The 18755-nt window shown below is 34.5% G+C and overlaps 1 protein-coding gene across 19 annotated transcripts in view; it reads right to left on the bottom strand.

The window, feature by feature from the left end:
• The window catches only part of LOC106878297 (neural cell adhesion molecule 2), a 131339-nt gene that overhangs the window by 16274 nt on the left and 96310 nt on the right, over positions 1-18755 (bottom strand). Inside the window, exon 15 of one of the 19 annotated variants that reach the window (XM_052975243.2) lies at positions 7630-8408. The exons of 17 other annotated variants lie outside the window; for them this stretch is intronic. In XM_052975243.2, the coding sequence (XP_052831203.1) occupies positions 8311-8408 (98 nt within the window). In that variant the 3' untranslated portion in view covers positions 7630-8310. Of the gene's footprint in view, positions 1-7629; positions 8409-18755 lie in introns of those variants that run through there. One more of the 19 variants, XM_089337873.1, reaches the window with a different exon arrangement.

Below are 18755 nucleotides of genomic sequence, written 5' to 3' on the forward strand. Positions count from 1 at the left end.
TGTGTACAACACATCTCTATTTTACCCAATGCCGCTTCGAGCACTTCTATTTGTTGATTGATTGTTTTACTGTATATTCTTCTCCATGTTAGCCTCCAAGAGGAAATGGTTTTTTGTGTTTTATCACATCTCCTTCCTATTGGTAATTCCTGCACGGTGGAGTCAGACAAGCAACTGTTTACCTTTCAATCCTCCTTCCTTGGTATCATTTCTGTGGCAAATATCACCTGTTTCATTAAATCAACATGCTCTATCACCTAAACAGTTTCATCTTTATTGTCATTGCTATTTCTAGGTACGTTTTAATTCAGCTTACTGTAAATTTACACTCTTCTTGTTTCCCCACCTTCAGAGTGACAAGGCAGTGCTCCTAGTATTGATGTAACCAATTGAATAGTTAGAAATAGCAACCAGAACCAAACCTGCGATCTTGAGAAGCAGAAACACGAGACTCAGAACGAAACCCCATCTCACGAGGCATAATTAGAATGAGCAGAAAAGAATCAGATTTGAGCTGAGAGAGAAAGTTAGCAGTACAATTTATTGTAGGACTAAATAAGCAGGTAGTATGTTATTGTGTCCTGCAGCAGAAGCCATATGGAGGAGAAGATAATTATCATTATTATTATGATTAATTATAAAATACACAGAGACATACTAATAAAAAGCTCTTAAAAATCTGCAGTTGTGTAGAAGAAAAAAATCAGTTTATAAAAACATACATAATAATAATATTTCGCAGGTATCTGTCTAGATACAGACCTATTCAAAATGTTTTATCTGATATTCCATGCATAGTATTGGAAAGAAATTTAGAAATATATATATATATAATGACCAAACATTTTTTGGAAAAAAGCAGATGGAATAAAAATGCATTTCAAGACTAAGAGTTAATGTTTATTCTGTTTACTGTTTTCGTTTTTAAATTCCACAGACAAATATTTATGAATCTGTAGATTCTTCAGCATTGAGAGAGATTGAGAAAAGCTGCAGACCTAAAAATATATTTGATTTCAGACCAAAACCATGAAAATGAGGATGGTAACATTAATCTTTTCTGCTATAGGCACAAGGCCTGAAATTTGTGGGGAGGGGGTAAGGCAATCACATCAATGCCAGTACTTTATTTATCAACCCCCAAAAGGATGACAGGCACAGTCGACCTCGGCAGAATTTGAACTCAGAACGTGAAGACGGACGAAATGCAACTAAACATTTTGCCTCAGCATGCTAAGGATTCTGCCAGCTCACTGCCTTAATAATAATAATAATAATAATAATAATAATAATAATAATAATAATAATAATAATAATAATAATAATGGTTTCAAATTTTGGCACAAGGCCGGCAAGTTTGAACAGCAGAGGTAAGTCAATTACATTGACCCCAGTACTCAACTGATACTTAGTTTATAGACCCCGAAAAGACAAAAGGCAAAGTTGATCCCAACAGAATTTGAACCCGAAACATTTGAACCCAGATGAAATGGAGCTAAGCATTTTGCCCAGCGTGCTAACAATTCTGCCAGCTCACTGCATTAATAATAATAATAATAATCCCTTCTAATATAGGCACAAGGCCTGAAATTTGGTGGTGGAGGAGGGGACTAGTTGATTACATCGACCCCTAATTTATTGGCCCTGAAACAATGAAAGGCAAAGTCAACCATAACGGAATTTGAGCTCAGAATGTCGCGATGAGTGAAATACAGCTAAGCATTTCATTTGGCATGCCAACGATTCTGCCGGCTCAATAATCTACTATAATAATACTCTAGTAATTTTTCTCCATTACAACATATGAATGAGAAAAGGAGGTGGGGTGATAGATGAATAAGGAAGGAAGGGGTGACAGTAAGCTGGTGGTGGGAGCGTTTCGACTGTGTGGAAGTGGGATGGTGAACATTCAATGCTGAAAAGAAGAATCAAACAGCATTTCAACTTTGTGTGAGTATTTGTGTGTGACTGTGCCAGGGAAGTATGTGAATGTTTGTATGTGTGAACCAGCTTTCTTTCAGTAACATTGACAGGTGTCTCGATTTGATTTACTGTTCATATTTATATATAAAATACTACAATTAGCCATCAATTTTGATGGCACGGGGGCAGCTAGTAATAATAATAATAATAATAGCAATAATAATAATAATAATAATAATAATAATAATAATAATAATACAATGAATGCGACTGATTTTTGTAATGGTTCGTTTGGAAGTTTACCATCACTAAATTTTATGATTTTAGTAAAGTTTAATTGAAATATTCTGAGCTGAAAGCTGAGAGAAAGACAGAAAGAAAGAATGGTTAAAATGAAAAAAAGGAAAGAAAGGAAGAAGTTAGATAACTGCAGATTGAGTATTGTAGAACCACCAAATTCCGAGCCTGAAAAGTATGGAAGAAGAATATGATAAAAAAAGTTAGTATGGAACAGCGTAAATGACAAGATGGTGAGTAAAGAAATAAAAAGAAAAAGATGAAAAACACCAAGAACAAGAATTTGGTAAGAAAGAACTTCAAACATTACAAAAGTAAAATAGAAATATTTGGGTTAGTGAGAGAGAGAACACAAGATCATATATATATATATATACACACATATATATATATACACAGGGTGTCCACAAGGTGTGGGTACATGAGGTAAATAAAATCATTGCATAAACAATTAAATATAAGAAATAATAATTTCTTAAAGTATGTGTTAATCCCCATGTACCCAGACTTTGTGGACACCCTGTGTGTGTGTGTGTGTGTGTGTGTGTATGTATATATATATATATATATATATATATATATATATATATATATATATATATATATATATATATATATGAAGGCATGTGGTTCAAGTAAATAGTTAAATAAATCAGCATAGGCAGTAGGCATTGAAACAAACAGCTCATCCCTCTGAAGCAATGTGCTGATAATAAAAGAATTCATCTGCAGTATGTGTATATATATATGTATATATATGCAGACAATCAGACTATAGAGGGAAAGATTTAAAGAGAATTTGCACAACAGAAAATATATTGAACTTACCTGATAGGTAGATGTGTATGCATGTGTGAATATATATATATATATATATACACACATACACATACATATATATATACATGCATGCATATATGTATGCATACATATATATGTGTGTTGAAAGCACACAGTTGAGAAAAGAGGTTACAAGAATATCTTTGTTGGTTGCCAATAGTATCTTACTCCAACAACAACAGAACAAACTCACCTTCCCTGAAATAACTCCTTAACTTGCTCAATGTACACTAGTGATGTTATGGATTGAGATATATATATATATATATATATATATATATATATGTATGTATTATAGAAACAAGTATAGTGATGTGATAGCAAAGTTTGGCTCATAACCACAGGGTTTCAGGTTCTATCTCACCACATGGAGCCTTGGCCATAGATTGTCTACTTTAGCTTCAAGTTGGCCAATGAACACCTTCAGTAAAATTGGCAGGTGGAAGTAGTACTAAAGCCCTTCGTTTGTGTGTGTCATTTTCTAGTTTTATTTCAAGATTTCTTGCCAATAGAGAAAGAGCTGGTTTCTGTATGTATGCTTTCGCTCCTCTCTGTTAGGGGGCACGCTTTCACACACACGGTGGAAACTTCTGCCAACCATATTCAATCACAAGGCTTCGGTCAGCCTAAGGCTATAACAGAAGACACTTGCCCAAGGTGCCAAACAGTGCGATTGAACCCAAAACTCTGTGGCTGAGAAGCAAGCTTTCTAACCACACAGCTATATTCACATATATCATATACATTGTGTACACACACACACTCACATCTATAAATATCCTAAAATCGATGAAAACAACACAGTGAACTTGCGGAGAGGAGTAGAAAAAACCCAAACATTTCAGAGTGCTTCCTCATGGGAAAAGGGACAAGACTGAAATTTAAAAGAAACAACAGAGTTTCCCTAAAGGACTCTCCAAAATCTGAAATGTGGGATTTTCCATGTCAAAAGACGATTGCACTGCATTCTTTTAATCAATTTTACTAAATACAAGTCTTATCAACGTAGACTAACACCAGTGTCTTTGAGGTTTGATTACATATACATACTTACATATCTATCTATCCAACTTAATATGGATGTCATGTTACAACACGAAATACTGCAAAAAAGTACATACATAGATCATAGCAGATGAGACTCGCTTTTGTTGAATAGCTAAGTTATGGAGATGTATACACATGAAAAGTTTCTTTCAGTTTCCATCTACCAGATCCATTTACAAGGATTGAGGCTACAGTCCGAGGCTATAGTAGAAGGAGACACTTGCCCAAGGTTTCATGCAGCGGGACTGAACCAGGAACCGTGTGGCCGGGAAGCAGACTTCATTACCACACAGCCATACCCTTGCCATTTTACATATATCGTTGTCATCATCGTTTAACATATATATATATTCAAGGGCATCCAGCTGTAGAAACACTGCCAAATCAGACTGGAGCCTGGTGTAGCCATCTGGTTTCACCAGTCCTCAGTCAAATCGTCCAACCCATGCTAGCATGGAAAGCGGACGTTAAACGACGACGACGACGACGACGAAAGATATAGGGTAAAAATTAATAATTAGTAATTTTACCAAGTAGTTCGGTGTGTTAAAAAGCCATTATCGGTAAACTTATATAAACATAATTAAAATTTAGGGATCAGCAAGCATTGCTTTACCACACACCGAAAATTAGAAATAGCAGTCAAAACTACTATTTCTCTACCAAAATACAACTCCCAAAACAGCAATACTGTTGGTAGAGAAATAGTAGTTTTGACTGCTATTTCTAATTTTCGGTGTGTGGTGAAGCAATGCTTGCCGAACCCTAATATATATATATATATATATATATATATATATATATATATATATTCGTGTGTGTGTGTGTATGTCTATATATATATGCACTTATATATGTGTGTATATATGTATACATATATGTGTGTGTATACATAAATATACACACACACATATATATAAACAGTATGCTCATCATTCTATTAAGAGATGATGAAATGAGAAATGTTTATATTCACTCAAGAAATCAGTACTGATTGCACAACTGTTACAAGTAATCAAATAAGTTAAGAGAGAGAGAGAGAGAGAGAGAGAGAGGGGGGGATATCATTGGCAATTGGACAGAAAAGCAAGATTTTAGTGCTGTGATCATGCTTAAATTTCACTCAAAGAATTAGCAGAATTCAGCATTTTATCACTCAAATAATAAATGGCCCTCCCACGGTTACGGCGAGGAGCGTTCTACAGTTGATGCCATCAACAGAACAGCCTGCTCATGAAATTAATGTGCAAGTGGTTGAGCACTCCACAGACATGAATAACCTGAACGCAATTTTCAGGCAGATTCAGTACGACACAGAACGTGACAAGATACGACTCATTTTTGCCAGCTGAGTGAACTGGGAGCAACGTGAATAAAGTGTCCTGCTCAAATACACAAAGCGTTGCCGGGAATTGAACTCACGACTCTATGGTTGTGGGATGAATATGCTAACCACTATCCCACAAACCTTCACTTGTCCAAATAATAAAAATTCTATAAATAGGTGCTTTTGTTTTCTTTACATAATTACTTTCAGTATGGCTTCCTATGTTTATGATCAGTTAAGTTCTCTGAACAAAATACTTCCTCTGTACTTCTTATGTGGATAATTGAAATCTGTGAACAGGTAGTATCTACAGATAATGCCAACATTACTTATGGCCCAGGAAATAACATGTTGGATGGTGAGGCTTAAAATGAGACCTCTTTTTCTATTCTCTGATAATTGAAAATGTTACATTTAAATCTAAAATTCTGATTAAAAGAGAAAAAAATTATTAGAATCTGAATGTCTGATTAGAAAATTACCATTTTCAAATCTCACAATTTATAAATCAGTGACCATTCGTCAGTTTGAAAACTATATATTTCGAACGGGAATTTGGCAGCGCCACCTCTAGCCGAGTATTCTGTGCTGATGAAGGGAAATAACCCAGGAATCGCGATACACAGATATTGTTTTGAGCTGAGTGGGGGTGCTAGATTCCCTTGTTCTAAAATATAAGGACACAGACCGTGTCATATAGCCAGCTGGAGACGATGTTTCCTGGGGCTAAATTACAGCAACATTTGTCCTAAACCAGGATTGCCATGTTATGCTGGAAAACGATCTTTACTACTGAATGTCTGATGTTGAAAAGCAGAAATTTAGAGGTAATTTAAAAAAATAAAAGCATTATATAAAAATTTGGTACATATTCATACTTTCTACGTCTGTGTTAACATGATTTTTTTTCAATTGCATAAACTGAATGACTTTAGACTTGCTTAAATATTACTCTTTTATTTGTTTCAGTCATTTGACTGTGGCCATGCTGGAGCACCACCTTTAGTCGAGCAAATTGACCTCAGGACTTATTCTTTGGAAGCCTAGTACTAAGTTACGGGGACGTAAACACACCAGCATCGGTTGTCAAGCGATGTTGGGGGGACAAACACAGACATGCAAACATATACACACACACACATACATATATATATACATATATACGATGGGCTTCTTTCAGTTTCCATCTACCAAATCCACTCACAAGGCCTTGGTCGGCCCGAAGCTATAGTAGAAGACACTTGCCCAAGGTAACACGCAGTGGGACTGAACCCGGAACCATGTGGTTGGTAAGCAAGCTACTTACCACACAGCCACTCCTACACCTAAACAAAATATTATAAACAAAATTAAACTGATTTTTTTAGGGAACAATAAAAAAAATAAAAATTCCATGATTTCCAAAATACTGACCCTACAATAAATGCACTTTTATGGCCCAAACTGGTAAAGTTTTAGATGAGTGAATTTTTTCAATGTTTCTTGTATAGAAATCTTATAATAATTCTGCTTGTTGCTACATTACTTAGCCTATCCGTAACACTTCCATGTGATTAGTTGAAGGGGGAGGGATGGGGATGAGCGGGAATGGTAGAGGGTGGAGATGGGAGGGGAGGTGGTGAGTGAAATGTGTAGACTTTTTTTTAACTAAGTTCTCCCCCCACCCCCGCCACCATTACTTATTGGCCTGTCTGTAATGCTTTCATGTGATTTGTTGAAGGGAAAAGCAAAGAGTGAAAGAAAAAGGAAAGAGAAAAGAAGGTGTGATAACGTGTGAGAGAGCAGGAGAGTGTTGTGTATTGAGTGTATAGAATTGTGCATTAAGGAATCATCGTATTCCAATTTCCTTCATTTTTCAACGATAAGCAGATGAGCGACCATCTTTTGATACAGGGCACAATACAGGCTACACTTACAGGTTTTTGGATGAAGCTTTCAGAAGTAACCCAATAAGTTTACCATTTATTCCGTGAAATATTCACAGGTCCTGCCCATTATGATAAATCTAACTAAATGCTCCTTTTCCCATACATTATAGTAGTACTAAAGGAAAGCCAGCATAAGATTTTGTTTTTCTGGGATTTCACTGGATTTAATTAGGGAATGCTCAATGTATGATATGTGCCTAACATATGATAAATCATATGGAAAACCTTACCAAAGAAAAATAATTTAAAAAATTAAACCACTCAACCTTTCATTTTAAAATTTAAACTCTCGTGATATTTTATTTCATTTAACATTTTGCTGTGAACTTTTCCTTCAGTAGTTATTTTGATCTGCTCGAGTGAGCTTTAGAGATGATAAGTTTATGCTTTGTATATTGTTAGTAATACAGAATCTCAAACGTTAATATTTTTAATTCAACAAATTGTCTTTTAACTTTAAATGATATTTCAACCAAAAAAATTTTAGTTTAAATGTTTTTCCCTTGAATATGATAAATCATAAGCTGGGAATCGGAATGTTCATTTTAGAATATTATAGAATTCCTATTTCACGTATTTATTTTTTTTTACCTATTTTACTTTATTTGTTGTGTTTATTTAGTAAATATATTTATGGGTCTATTACTTAATTGCTAAATAAAAACATTTTTATAACTGCTTCGTTTCATTTCCCATATAATAATAGCAAAGAGAGTCTTAACATCGAGAGGGACACAGAAGAAACTTTGAACATCATTGAAGTATGTAAGCATTCCAAAACCAAGAATTTGAAATTGTTTTGCATGTCCCAAATGATGGTCAAGGTTCAGATAAAGATGACGCAGGCAATGCTTATGAAGAGGTGCCAGCAAATCCTAGAGATAACGGTTGTGGTGTGCTTGGACAAAGCACAGAAAATAGAGAGTGATAGTGGACCAATTGAATTTCTTATTGGCCTCCATAAGAAAAGGATAGAAAACTGAAGACTTTGTGTATAATAGAGAAAAATTTCCAGACATGCCAGGACCAGGTATTTAAATTAGAACCTGCAATTATAAAGAACATAAAAGGAAAATGAAAGTAAGCCTGTTCACATCTTCAAGTTATGCTTTACTGAGGAAATAATGGGACACACCTGCAAAGAAACAGTTGAATATGCATCCCAAAAAGGAGATACAAAGTGCCATTCAGAAGAATGTATTAGGAGACCCGTCTGGATGTAGAAATAAATTTGAAAAGAGTTCATTCGCCGCTGGTATGGATGGCATCAGTGTTTGGAACAACTTGTGTCTGTGAGCAAACATTTTCGAAAATGAAGGATGTGAAGTTAGAACATCAAACAAGATTGACTGATGAGGTTTGCAGACATACAAAGCAAATATTGATTATATCTCCAAAGCTAAAACACCAGTTTCACAAATCTCACCAACCTTTTTTTGCTGCTTAGTTTGAGAGATTCAGATACGTGCGCACTAGGTGTGATACAACTAGCTTATTGCTAACACTGCCACCTTTGATAACGTTTTGGTAAATAAATATATTGGTTGATTTTATTCTTTTTGTGTATTCACTATATTGTATTGAACAAAATGGTTATGCCGCCAATGCTCATCATTCTGTCAGTTATCTGGTTCACCGTGAAAAAAAGTTTGGTGACTCATGCTGTAGAGGAACACCCACCTCTAATCCATGCGAGGGTGGAAAAATAAGTATAAAATGATAATGACAATGCTGTTTAATCTTACCTGGATTGACCGCGCAATATGTTTGTGTGTACAGAATATTAGGAGAGAGGGGCTGATACGCAAGTGTGAGTTACCTCTGTGTTTGTGCGTGTGTGTGTGTACATACATATATGCACACACACTTTGAATGTGTGTGATAGAATGTAGACTAATAAAACATTAGGAATAACTAGTGTGTGTATGTCATTTCTGTAAGTGCATGTACATACATACACACTTTGGATGAGTAATACAACAATGAGAGAGAGAGAGAGAGAGAGAGAGAGAATAATTTATGAGAAAGCTCTTCTGCTGTCCTTTCATGGAAAGCACAAAATCTAAGATCTTGGAGTGAACTTTTACAGGCGATATTAACAGGAATTTACACTCAGGTTTCCTTAGACTAAGGAACTGCAAAAAGGCATTAAATGTTGGTCTCATTCATTTTTCCATTCACCAATAAATTCCAAGCATTATGGAAGACTGATGCTGTCTACAGGTTTCTTATAGGGCAGCATCTGATCACGTTAATGAATAGTTAAAGACTGAGACTAATAAACTTGCTTACATTATTGTATTTAATGGCTTCTCAACTGAAATTGGAGGGGAGGGGAATATCTACAAGGTCACTCAAACTGGTGGAAATGGCAACCAAATCACTATCACCCTCAAATCACACATTATTAAGTGTAAGTTTGGAATCTTACTCACAGGTTGACATACTTGAGATTAAAAACAGACATGTTCCTTGAGGAAGCATATCCTTGCATAGTGTTGTAGACAGATGTAGAATTTTTGTATAATTGTAAAGAGCCTTACAGAGATTGGGGAGGGGGTCTTGTGGAGGTGTCCATTTTAACCCTTTAGTGTTTAAACCAGCCATATCCGGTCCAAATATTCTACATGTTTTATATTTGAACTAGCCATATCTGGCCTAACCTACATTGACATTCTAAAAATAAACCATCGCATCATTGAAACCTCAAAGCTATGAGATAATGCATGATTAATTCAAAGCAATTTGAGTGAAAAAGCATTACATTTAACAGAGTAATGTGAGCATTAAAGGGTTAGTATCGGGGCTAGATCCTAAACCTGGATTTTTTTTTTTTTAGGGGGATGCAGCAAAAAAAAAAAAAAAAAAAAAAAAAAAAAAAAAAGAAAGAGAAAAAAAGAAAAGGTAAAACATAAGTCAATTAAAGAAAGATTTATATTTATAGAGGGAATGCTGTTGAGGACTGCTAGAAGGATGCATGAGGGCCTCATGCGGCAGCCCTAAGATTGAGAATCACTGGTATAGAGACTTATAGAGGTGTGTGTATCGGATTGCTTATTTAATAACCCTTTCAAGTATGTTTTCCAAATCTGTTCACATTCAGATTTCAACACTTCTCAGTAGATATAAAGGTGAATCCAACTGTGTGATACTTTTACAAGTTTGCTATCAAAATAATAAACCCTCATCTCCTATGATTCTAGACGAATTCAGAGTGAGAGTCTCCTTATTATTACATGCAAGTCAGTCATTCATTTCCTGTCAAGAAAACAAACATGATTTAGAGATCATGAAAATTTACCAACAAATATCAAATTCCTGCTTTAACCAAACGTATTTTTGTATGAAACCAAATCAGAACAGGTAACACCTCTCACATGCAATATCGTCTTCACATTCTCAATTTAAGTTAAAAAAAAAAAAAAAAAGGTTAATTATCTTTTTATGTTATCCTACCTTAACTGCAACTGAGGGAGAATTGAGGCCAAGGGAGGGACCAATTTGGCATTAATTACCACAAACCAATCCAAACACTAAGTCAGGCTCCATAGAGAGAGAAAAAGAGAGAGAGAGCTAATAATCACAAATCCAGGCTTAATACTAAGCTGAAGCAAGGGAGTTTCTATTTTGTAGAAAGAACTGCTAAATTTTCCTCAAACCACACACCCTACCATTTACATTATTTACATTTAACAGACATTTGTCCTCATCTTTTTTGTTGCTAACACAACGTCTCGGCTGATATACCCTCCAGCCTTCATCAAGTATCTTGGGGAAATTTCGAACCGGGAAACGTAGTCATGAAGCAAATGCCTATGTAGTGCAGGATACAACTAACTGCCATCTTCATTATTAATATTCTTACTTTGAACTGGAGATTGCAAAGAGTTTAAGCTTCTAATAAAACACCTTGAAGCAATATTTCATTCAAGAAAGGCAGGGAACTGGCAAAATTGTTAGCATGCTGGGCAAAAAGCTTAGTGGTATTTCGTCAATCTTTACGTTCCGAGTTCAAATTCTGCTGAGGTCAGCTTTGCCTTTCATCGTTTGTGGGGTCAGTAAAACAAGTATCCAGTGAGTACTGAGGGTGGGGTGTCAATGTAATCGACTTACCCCCCCACCACGCCCTTCCCTTGAAATCACTGACCTTCTGCCAAAATTTGGTTCAACTCTTTATATTCTGAGTTCAAACCCTACTAAAGTCAATCTCACCTTTCATCCCATCCAGGTCCAATAAGTACCGATAAAGAATTGCTGGGGATGGTGGTTGTCAGATTTAATCAACTACACCCTCCCCAGAAATCATGAACTTGTGCATATGTTAAAAGGAATTAAATCTTTTATCTTGCTTCAGTCACTAGACTACAGCCATGCTGGAGCACCACCTTTAAAAGGTTAAGTCCAGTGGTTCTCAACCATTCTTTCTACTTACGGATCCCTTTGATTACTATCTAATCCTGGCAGACCCTCATAGACCAGTGGTTCTCAACCAAGGTCCATATAAGATTTTGGAGGGGGCCCCGGAAGAAAATATTACACTGTGAATCCATAATAATATTTCAAGGATCCCTGAAAAAATTCCGATTTAAATATTGGTATTGCAAGAAACAGCTAGGTTTCTTTCATTCTACATAGTTCAAACTACACAGGAGGAATATGTGAAAAACAAAATGGGAATTCTGAAAGAAGGTTTTATTAAATTAGTTTTTAAACATCGAAAGGCTAAGGGATGGGGCCCCACCAGAATAAAATAGTAATCAAAGGGGTCCCTAGATAAAAAATGGTTGAGAACCTCTGCTCACTGACATTCAATGTTTAAAAGCTAGTTTTACAATTACTCTTTTAAAAATTCCCATTTTGCTTTTTCACATGTTTTCTTGGAGAGGACATGTTCGAGGGACTGGAAACCTGTTGAACAATGTTAAGCGTGAGGAGAAAGAAACCTGGCCGTTTCTTCCTATAAATATGTCTAAAGCAATTTGTACCATGGATCTCCACTCTATTATTTTGCTTTTGTGATCTTGAAAAGAATCTTATATGGACATCCCAGGGACACATGGACCTTGGTTGAGAACCAATGGTTTAGTCAAACAAATTGACCTCAGTCAAGTGGTGGTCAGAGACAAACAGTGATGAAGAATTTTACCTTACTTGGAAACAGGTGAGGATTGGCAGCAGGAAGACTATCCAAGTTGTAGAAATTCTGCCTCAGTAATTTTTGCTGACTCATGCCAGCATAGAAAAGTGGCCATTAAAAACGATGAGGAGGAGGAAGAGGATTTAAAGTTATAATTGAATTTAAAACGTGCATGTGCGTATTAAAACCAAATATATGACTAAGTCGCCAATGGTGAGTGGAAAAGCTCAATCTGCAAGAAACAACAGCCTAATCACAGACACCAGGATGGGAAAGACGGACACAGATGTATCATGTTTTGATGGTGAGGATTAAATTGTTCAATAAATGGTAGAGTATTCCATAGACATGTAGCCATAATACAATCTTCAGACAAAATCAGTACGACAGAGTGTGACAAGGTCATAGCATTGGCTCAATGAATACATCCTGTCCAATAAGCTAATTTTCTAATAATCCAGTTTCACCCACAAGGTATAAGTTGTCCCCTTATTTTTCTATAATCCTTAGCAGATTATAGAAAATGACACTCTCTGAAGTTGACATGCAGTGAGGTTGAACCAGAGACCATGTGGTTGTGAAGCAACCTTCTTTAACATTTGGTGGCTTACATACTATTACAACCATAATCCTTAACTATTCAAAATAGCCATATCCAGCCAAAATATTCCACCTGTTTTGTGTTCAAACCAGCCAGATCCAGCTCCTCACACCTACCCTACAATGTCCTTCTAAAAATAAACAAACACTCCATCAAAATCTCAAAGCTATGAGACAGTGCATGATTAATTCAAAGCAATGAGAATAAATAAGCATTACATTTGACAGAGTAATCTGAAGGCTAAAGAGTCGAGATGAAAAATAAGGAGAGGAGGGGACACATTAGGGAGTGCAGTTGGGGGGGAAACAAAGATAAAAAAAAATATGTTCCAAACCAAATACCAGTACATCATCATCATCAATGTCCGTTGTCCATGCTGGCATGGGTTGGACAGTTTGACAGGAGTGGGCAAGCTGGGAACGCTGTACCAAGCACCAATTGTCCATTCTGGCATGGCTTCGATGGCTGTATGCCCTTCCTAACACCAACTACTTTACAGAGTGTACTGGGTGCATTTTACGTTGTGCCAGCTGGGTCTGAGCAGGCTTAGAAGAATGTTTGGTGGTGGTGGTGGTGGCAGGGGGGGAGAGGGAAAAAGCTAAACAACAAATGAATAAAAAGATGTTTAGGAATTAACTACAGAAATTCGCAGAAAAATTAAAATAAAATAAAAAAACAAAAATGAATCTGTAAACTGAAAATTTATTAATTTTTTTTTATTTATTTATTCTTTCCAAAGTCTTTGACAATGTTTAGATTTTACCATGACATTAATTAACTTTGCTGCGTAACAAAAAAAAAAAAAAAAAAAAAAAGATAAAAAAAAAAAGCATCCGTGAGAGCTGATTTAAGTAGTTGAATCCCTTTCAAATAACACTGCTCCCTAATTAACCCAGACAAGTAATATTAACAGTTCCTAATTTTGGGGGCTGGTATTAGAAACGATTCTTGGATTGTATGATCAGTTCTATTTTACCAAAACATGAAACAGTTAACAGAATATTAGGTAAATTTCTAACAAAGATATCACAAAAGATAAGTATTCAAAAAATAGAACTGTGTATAGTATATATATGTGTATACACACATATATATATATACATACACACACATATATATATATATATTATAAAGATACACACACCTATGTATTATGTATATAGTATATATATATATACACATACGTACATACATACAAATGTATATTTGTATATGGATACACACACAAATATATATACACACAGACACACACACACATGTATATATACATGGATATACACACACACGTATGTATATAAATATATATTTACACACACACACACAAAATATACAAATGTATACCTATGCACATATGATATACACATGTAATGTGCATGCAAATATGTATAAAGCATGTGTGTATATACCTGTTTAGTGCCTGTTACTTAGAAAAATGCTGTTCATTTATTTTAACAGTGGTTCTCGGCAGACTTTTGCAATAATAAAGAAAGCAAAACATACATATACGCATGTGTGCATACACAAACACACGATATATATATATATATATATATATTGTAATGTATTTCTTGGCACCATTGGTGAATCTGACGAAATAATATAGGATGGCAGTATGGATTGGAAAGGATCAACTACCTTCTGGGTTTCAGAATATTTAGGAACAAAATTCGAACAACAGAACATGAAAAAAAAAAAAAAACATTAACAAGATAAACAGAAAAAAAGAAAAAAACTCTCTCAGAATGCTTAAATTCCAACTAGCAAAATTGGTGAATCTCAAGAAGGTACCCTCAAAAGGAATGTAAGAAACACTAAATCTCTTTGAGTGTGTGTGTGTGTGTGTGTGTGTGTGTGTACATACATACATACACGCATCTTGAAAGCCAGTAACTCACACACTCACGATACAAATGTCTTGCTATTATGCTTTCTAGTTACCTGAATGAACACATAAAAGCAAGATAATCGGAAGAGCAACAGTGTGAATTACATTAGCTTAAACCAGATAAACTTCACATATATTATGTACAGTTTTTCCATATTGCACATCCAGGCATGTACATGAATGGATGTATGTATGTGTATATATATAAACAATTGAAGGATTACTCAATACCTTTCAGTAGAGGACAGTCTAGTTTTTACACGGAAAAGGTTGACAGTAACTTCAAAGTTTTGGTCATGCAGCCTTCACCAGAAGGTCAACCTGCACCATATGAAAATCATACACAAATATATATATATATATATATACACACACACACACACACACACCATTTAATATGCAGGATTTAAATGCAAGCTAGAATTGGTTCTATGTCTCTGATAATACAATGGTCAGACAAACTTGTATAGCATGGCATGCATTTGCATGCAATCATTCAGACTGAAAAACAAGGTTGTTCAACCACTCAATTTTCAGAGGCATGAAACAAATAGTAGGTTTCTTTTAAATCCTGGCTATATTAAATTCTCTTACTGCATATAATACTTTTTTTCTGTTGATCCCACCAATAACAGAACAGTACCCCATATATATATATATATATATATATATATATATATATATATATAGTATGAGTGTGTATGTATACTTGTGTGTGTGTGTGTGTATATATATAGTATGAGTATGTATGTATATATATATATATATACACACGAACACAGCAATTTATAAAGATGTAGAACACTACAAAGAACTTTGTTTCAAATAGTGTGAAATGAATGGAATGTTACTAAACTTTAAAGCTCCCATTTTTACATTATATACATTTACAATACACCATTGAATCCTAATATACTGGCCATTTTGTGTAAGCACATTACACTGAAGACAAACACTTTTGGATTGGCAAAAAACAAAACAAAAAACCCCCCAAAAACAGTCTTCATTAAGCATCCAAATCAGAGATGTGACGCAAACTCTTTAATGCTTAACGAAAAAAAGTTTTTAAGTGGGATATTTACCTGCTAAATTAGTTGTCTTTTTCTCCCCTTTTATTCATAGCAAAGAATTAAAATATGAAGATTGAACACACACACACACTAGATAAGAGAAAACTATGGAAAGTAGTAAAAACTTGAGACAAACAATAAGCAGAATCAAGAATTTCCTCACAGCTACCAAGCTAGCAAAAGTATAACCCTTTGAATCTGCCAATGCACTTTACCAGGCTTGATTTTGGTTGACATTATTTCCCTGGAAGACACAAATGTTGGTGGCCAGAGAGTTTCGTTCTTACAGCTGATAATCAGCAAACTATAAAAGCAAATTGCTTTTACACCTTTCTAGGTTTATGATCAAATGAAACCACACCCATTAAAGTGTACTTACAAGTTCAAAAGGTTAAAGTGTCTCTTTCCTACAATTCGGAATATAGATTTTTGAGAAAAATTATCAAATGAATTTGATTGTAAGTTGTTAAAAAAAATAAATAAATATAAAGCACCCTCACCCACCATCCCAATTCCGGAACAAAATGGTCCAGAGAATCTCCAAGATTTCTATTTAAATGAAATCAATGCAGATATTAAGTGGCGGTTGTGGAATTGGTTAAATGCTAAAACCTTTTAAATATGGGAGTTTAAAGCATTTAACTCGACTGGAAACTAATAGAATGCTGAACAGGCCAAGAGAAGTCTTGCAGAAGAAAAAAAAGATTTTAATCCTTAAAATATAACAGGAGTCAACAGCTACAAAAAGCATTAATGTCTGTTGTGTGTGTCCAACAGACGTTACAAAAACTGCCAACAAATAATGATTATGATAGTGGATTCACCATTTGTTTTTTTTTTTTCTTTTTTAATTATTAGTAAGAAATCTAATTTGCTTCACTGAACTAACATGGAACATCTCAAGAGAACAATAGCCCTGCCGTAGCCATCTTTCATTACCAGGGACAGGCAGCCTCGCAATTAATAGGTTTCTTAGATTTTAGCATGTATTAAAAATTAAAAAAAGAAAAGCAAAATGTGACGACGAATTCTGAAGAATGATGAAAGGTGACAGAAATGACAGGTACAGAAGCCTGCACTACAAGAAACAGTCAAGACACTATGAATGGAACAAAACAGAACTGTTTACTAACCAAACTATAAACAAAAAGGAAGATTTTTTTTTTTAAATAGGATACAAGTAGGTATAATGAGAAGACAAAAAAAATAATCCAAAAACTGTATGGAAATGATTATAAAATGAAAATAAAAAAAATCATGTTTACCAGACTAAGAAAGGAGAGACAAGTAGAATGATTTAAAATTTTGATTGTGTGTGTGTGTGTGTGCATGTATATGATGTAGTAAATTGTAACTTTGAAGGTTCTTAGGTGCAATACACGTACACAATCACAATCATAGTTGAAAAATACTCTGATAATACCTTTCAAACCAGTTTGTGGTGACCCAGTTGCTTTCCTAAATTCTAACTGTTCAACTTGTTTTTTTTCCTGCAAAATAATACCTCCTGCCAACTCACTCTCTCTCTCTCACTCACTCACTCTCCACCCCCACTCAATCTTCCTTTATATGGCTATTGCTGAGCATTAGTCTGTACGTGTGAGTGTGTATATATATGTATATACATGTTTAGTGTTCCCTGGGCACCCACAGGCAATACACAGAAATAGCAGGAGACCGACTTGACCACAATAATATGCATACGCACACACACACACACATATGCACGTACGTATGTATGTATGAGGGAATGCAAGCCAACAAGACTGTCAATAAACACAAAGGAATCAAACCAATTTTAAGCAGCAGGCATCATCATCATCATCATCAGTCATAAGGCAAAAATTGAAAGAATAAATGTTGATATAAGGCAAAACCTTTCAGGTAAATAATATACTTTATTATTATTATTATTATTGGAATAGCAAATTGTTTGATTTATGCTGCAGAATAAGTTCATGTCCATTATATAATCACATTTTATTACGATTTATTAAAGATGTCACGATAAGCTAATCAACCAATAAACAGTGCTGTACAGGTTTTTTTTTTTTTTAAATGAAAACCAAAAAAACCAAAAAGGACAGAGACATAAATGACAAAAGATTTATACAAGTTATTTATGTATGTGTGTGTGTGTGTGTGTGTGTGTGTGTGTGTCAGTAGGGTGAAAGAATATTGCAAATTTTTCAAGCATATTGCCAGTTATTACAGCTTAGTAGTTTAATGCTTTTTAAATGTTGCTTTTTTTAAAAAATAAACTAAAACTAATTCTTTAATTATCGAAAAGAAAATTTTGAAGTGCAACCAAAAATAATATATACATCAAAGAGTGATAAATAGGCAAAAAGAAAAGAAAAGAAAAATAAACACATTTTTCTGTTCATTTAAGCATGTAAAAAAAAAAAAAAAAAAAAAACATATCCAGCAATCTAGGAAGAATCACATAGTGATTATCTGTTAAAATATTTCTAAAACTTATTAAAAATTTGTAAATACATTAATCCCCACACACCCCAGTAAGTCAGTCTAAAAAATTATAACAGATGACTCCAATAATAACTAGCTAAGCCACAGTTTTAAAAATCTCAAATAATTTTTCTTTTACAAAAATAAATATACACCCCACCCAATAACAATAAAAAAAGAATATTTTTGATCTTTTTTTTTGTGTGTTGTCAAAGTTTTCTAATACTAATC

The sequence above is a fragment of the Octopus bimaculoides genome, chromosome 20 (assembly GCF_046866305.1).
Source record: "Octopus bimaculoides isolate indiv1 chromosome 20, ASM4686630v1, whole genome shotgun sequence".
In the NCBI taxonomy this organism is placed as follows: Eukaryota; Metazoa; Mollusca; class Cephalopoda; order Octopoda; family Octopodidae; genus Octopus; species Octopus bimaculoides.